The sequence below is a fragment of the Palaemon carinicauda genome, chromosome 18 (genome assembly GCF_036898095.1).
Source record: "Palaemon carinicauda isolate YSFRI2023 chromosome 18, ASM3689809v2, whole genome shotgun sequence".
NCBI lineage: Eukaryota > Metazoa > Arthropoda > Malacostraca > Decapoda > Palaemonidae > Palaemon > Palaemon carinicauda.
Window position 1 is genome coordinate 105,714,186 of NC_090742.1, and position 4,932 is coordinate 105,719,117.

A 4,932-nucleotide genomic window follows, 5' to 3' on the forward strand; every position below is an offset into this window, starting at 1 on the left:
TGGTTTAATATATCATGAGAACGTTTTTGGCCACATTTGAAGTAGGAATACAGGCTGGGGATTTCTTGGTACATTTTTTTTTATTGGATAGGCCTAAAACTGCTAAAGGAATGTCTTACTACGCTTTCTGTAGCAGCGAGAGGTGAATCCCCTCAACAGGTGCCACTAAGTTTATAGTCTGTCAAGTAAAACGAACTGATTTTGGGAAGTATTTCTCTTCAATCTTTTTCGCTTCGTGCTACATTCAAAAACTTTCATTAGCTACGAATCAAGTTGATCCATTTCTAGTTCCCCTGAGAGGATTCGAAAAGAGTACTTAGTAACTGGAAGGGCTGCCCCACTGAATATATATTAGGCCCACAACTCGTTCTCAGACACAACACAATAGGCAGACGAGGTTCAAACACACAGAAGCAACATTTAAACTCGACAAAATGTTTTCGATCAAATTTATCGTAAGTAATTATTGTAATCTTTCGTTGTTTAATCAAATATTTATGAAGTTCGATTGTGGTATTCTGTTAAATTCGTTTGAAAACGGTCTAAGCATTAGTTCAATCGTTCATTTTAGTAATTAACAACTTTGGTTTCAATCTTACCCATCAAAGAACCGCAACATTGCATTGTTTTATCTTGAAAATAGAAAAATATCTTTTGAAGTGAAAATTGTCCGATAAATCTTTCCGTTAACTTAAGAATCATTGATTGAGAATCATTACACTGAAGATATGCCGACCATATTCAATGCTTATTTATACTCAAAATTAAATGCTACTCATTGATTATCCCGATTCGAAATCAACTTCCTATTGCATTGCATCAATCGGATCAGCTTTACCAACTACATTTAAAATCAAACGAGAATTTAAATGAAAATATTTGATTGACTGAGAGATAATTTTAGCCTAATATGAAACGTCTTATCTCCTACAGGTGCTCGTTGTTGCCGTGATGGCTCTAGTATACGCTGCCACAGCTTATCCCAGCCGCGGATACGGTTCATTCGGTCATGGAAGCGGATACGGCCATTCATCTTACGGACATGGGCACAGCTCTTTTGGACACGGCGGATATGGTGGATATGGTGGATACAGGTGACTGAGTAGAAGCAATTACCCTATAGTCCAGCGGTTCCAGAAGTGGGCGGTATATTAGGCGGGGTGGGGGGAGGAGGTTTGAGGCAAAAGAGCATTTATGCAATAAATCCCTTATTATTTTTTCTTTATATTTACAAAACATTAATGAAAAATAATGTCATAAACATTAAGGCAAAGAAACTCATATTATGCAGTTTCTATATAATAGATTTGACATTAGAATTATAAACGAATATACAATGGAACAAGGCGGGTTGCAAGGACTCCATCGGGAAGACAAGGGGGCACCAGACTATAAGAACAATTATAACCTCACATTGATTTTAATTTTTAATTCATTTGTTGAATTTGACACGAATTAATGAGTTACCTTTTTTTATGACCCATCCAATTTTTATTAGATTTGTTACATTAATTTTTGTAATATTATTTCTATTTAATTTTCAGGCCACAGTACCACCAGTACCAACCCTACCACAGTGGACATCACTAAGGATAGACCCTGGATAGACCATCTGGGATAAGGCACCACGACGGATAGACTCTGGATAGAGCATCTGGGATAGGGACACTTTTCTAAACATTAATTCATCTACTTCCTCTTTTCGTTTTGTGTTTTGAAAGAAAAAGAGGTGAAAAAAATGAAATAACAAGAACACTTTCGGTTGATTTTACTTATATTTGTTATGTTAATAAAATATTGCTAAAATTTTGGTTTTGATTTGGTCCTGAAATTGTTCATAAGTTGGAAATAGAAATAAGTGACGATTTTCCTCTAAGGATCTATTCTATTAGTTTTTATTCTTGTAAAAGGGGAAGTCTGAATTTATTTCAAAAAGTTAGAGAGAGAGAGAGAGAGAGAGAGAGAGAGAGAGAGAGAGAGAGAGAGAGAGAGAGAGAGTGAGAGAGAGAGTAAATTCTTAGAGTAAAGCTTTTAAAGTTATTCACATGTAAACTGAGCCATATTGCTTACCCTTATATCTTGTATGATCCTCCTTACTGCAAAAGAAAAATTGAAAATTACACACCGAAGAAATAATTTGACTATAAATTATTGGGTACTCTATGGACATCGGTTATGGTGTAATGATAAAACAATATCCAACAGATTTCGTAGATTCGAGAACGAAGCTCTCAGAAGAATATTGTGAGTTAAATGGCAGGACAGAATTAGAAATGAAACTATAAGAGACATTACTCGAGTGCCATATGTGGATGAGATCATGATGAGGGGTAGATGGAGATGGTTTGGGCATGCTCTTCGCACTCCCCTAGAGAGATTAGTTCACCAAACTTTCAACGGGGCTCCACAAGGCACTAGAGTTGGAAGACCCAGGCATACATGACAGAGAACTATGAAGCGTGAAGTGGGAGATGATGAATGGAGAAGTATTGAATTAAAAGCTAAAGATAGAGACGACTGGCGAAATCTACCCGAGACCCTTTGCGTCAATAGGCGTAGGAGGAGATGATGATGATAATGATGAATTATTGGTAATTCTTTAATTTTTTGAAAACAGGAATAAAATGTCATAAAAAAGTTAGGTGAGTAAATCCACAATAAGAAGATGGAAATGTTTGTAGAAATTACTTTCTAATTTGGATTTCAATTCTCTTGGCTCAAACGATCTTGGGCAAAGAAATCTCGAAAAAGGTGAGGTAAAATAATTCAGAAAAAAATTGTCCCTTCTATAATAAGGAAAAGGAGGCCTATTTTTTTCTGTTATAATTGTCCCTTCTATAATAAGGAAAAGGAGGCCTATTTTTTCCTGTTATACTCTTATTGTACACATAACACAAGAAAAATACATTATTAGTCATAGGACTATCTAATTCCTTCTTGAAAATACGTCTTCCAGGTGATTCATAACTTTCATTTTATATATTTTCCTTATCTAAATTCAGGACAAAAGCAGAGATTCTAAAACCATTCACAAATGTTACTTTCTGCCATTCTGAAGCATTTCACTTACTGACAATACCGTCTGTGAAAGTGAAACTAAAATGCTAAACTGGCAACGTTGGCCGAAGCATCTGAACGGGTGTTAAATGAATACCGATACGAATGTGTTCGAAAAGACCTTTGCGATACTGTGAGCGAAGCAAGTCTGAGCTAACTGGAAAGTGTTCTGTAAAGTTATTCGCCTATATAGAGATGAACAAAATAAAATCTCTTGATTTTGATAAGTTAAAGGAAAACTAGCAGAAGTTAACGTTCATTATTGTTGATCTTCTCTTGCAGTTTATTCATTTCATTGTTTCCTTTCCTCATTAGGCTATTTTTCCTTGTTGGAGCCCTTGGGCTTATAGCATCATGCTTTTCGAACTAGAGTTATAGCTTACATAACAAAAATAATAATAATAATAATAATAATAATAATAATAATAATAATAATAATAATAATAATAATGAAAATGATGATAATAATAATAATAATAATAATAATAATAATAATAATAATAATAATAATAACAATAATAATAATAAAGATCGGGAAGGAAGTGAGTGACCTTCTAAGAGATGCCAAAATTTTTTGCGAACGATTCTCACCCAACCCATAACCCAGTCATTCCCCTACTTGGTCATTGCCAGGATTAAGAGAGTACACTATTAATCCTGGTCAGTCCCTTTTGTTATTATCTCCAAGGGGCCAATAACTCCTATACCAATCAATATATTTAAATTAGACTTTCAGGGATTATTTGGATATATATAAGCTTTGTTTCTGCCAATTTCCATGTTCATATATGCTATAGACATGCCCTGGCTGTGCTTTTGTTTTTAGCTAAAATAATTTAGTGAGGAGCAGCAAACTACTCATAGAGTTTTACAGATACCCAAATGATTTTCACAGGGTTTGATGGGTGTTATGTGATCTGCATTCATAACAAGTTTCGTATTGATACTTGCCATAGAAAAGTCACAGTTGCCAATTTTCGATCGTCATAGATTTCGGAGCGGGGGTGGAGGTGGGGGAGGATCTGATATTTTCGGGGGCGGGATCATTAACTCCTATATCAATTAATATATTAAAATGAAATTTTCAGGGATTATTTAAATATATATAAGCTTTGTTTCTGCCAATTTTCATGCTTATACCTGCTATAGGCATGCCCTGGCTGTCACGTTTGTTCGTAAGTGACGATTTTTAGCTAAATAATCAGAGCAGCAGCAAACTACTTCTATTTTTAGTGAATTATATCAAATTATGTTCGCGAAAAGTCACTCAGATCTGACCTACACAGAAGGTTTCAGTTATTATTATTATTATTATTATTTGTATTATTATCATTATTTGTATTATTATTATTATTATTACTATTCTTATTATCATTTTCATTATTATTTTTATTATCATTATCATTATCATCATTATCATTATCATTATCATTATTATTATTATTATTATTATTATTATTATTATTATTATTATTTATAGTTGTAACATTATTATTATTATTATTATTATTATTATTATTATCATTATTATTATTATTATTATTAATAATATTATTATTTGTATTATTTTATTAATTTTATTTGTAATATAATTATTATTATTATTATCATTATTATTATTATTATTATTATTATTATTATTATTTGTATTATTTGTAGTATTTTTTTATTTCTATTATTTTTATTATTATTATTTGTATTATTATTATTATTATTAGTAGTAGTAGTAGTAGTAGTAGTAGTAGTAGTAGTAGTAGTAGTAGTATCATTATTATTATTATTATTATTATTATTATTATCATAATCATAATCATTATTATTATTATTATTATTATTATTATTATTATTATTATTATTATTATTATTATTATTAAT

General features: G+C 31.7%; 1 protein-coding gene across 1 annotated transcript; it reads left to right on the forward strand.

Moving 5' to 3' along the window:
* Positions 1-393: 393 nt before the first annotated feature.
* Positions 394-1,773, forward strand: LOC137657137 (keratin-associated protein 19-9b-like). Its single transcript, XM_068391494.1, has 3 exons — positions 394-455; positions 934-1,094; positions 1,545-1,773. Exons 1-3 carry the CDS (start codon positions 435-437, stop codon positions 1,588-1,590), a joined length of 228 nt encoding a protein of 75 aa, XP_068247595.1. The 5' UTR covers positions 394-434; the 3' UTR covers positions 1,591-1,773.
* The last annotated feature ends 3,159 nt before the right edge of the window (positions 1,774-4,932 follow it).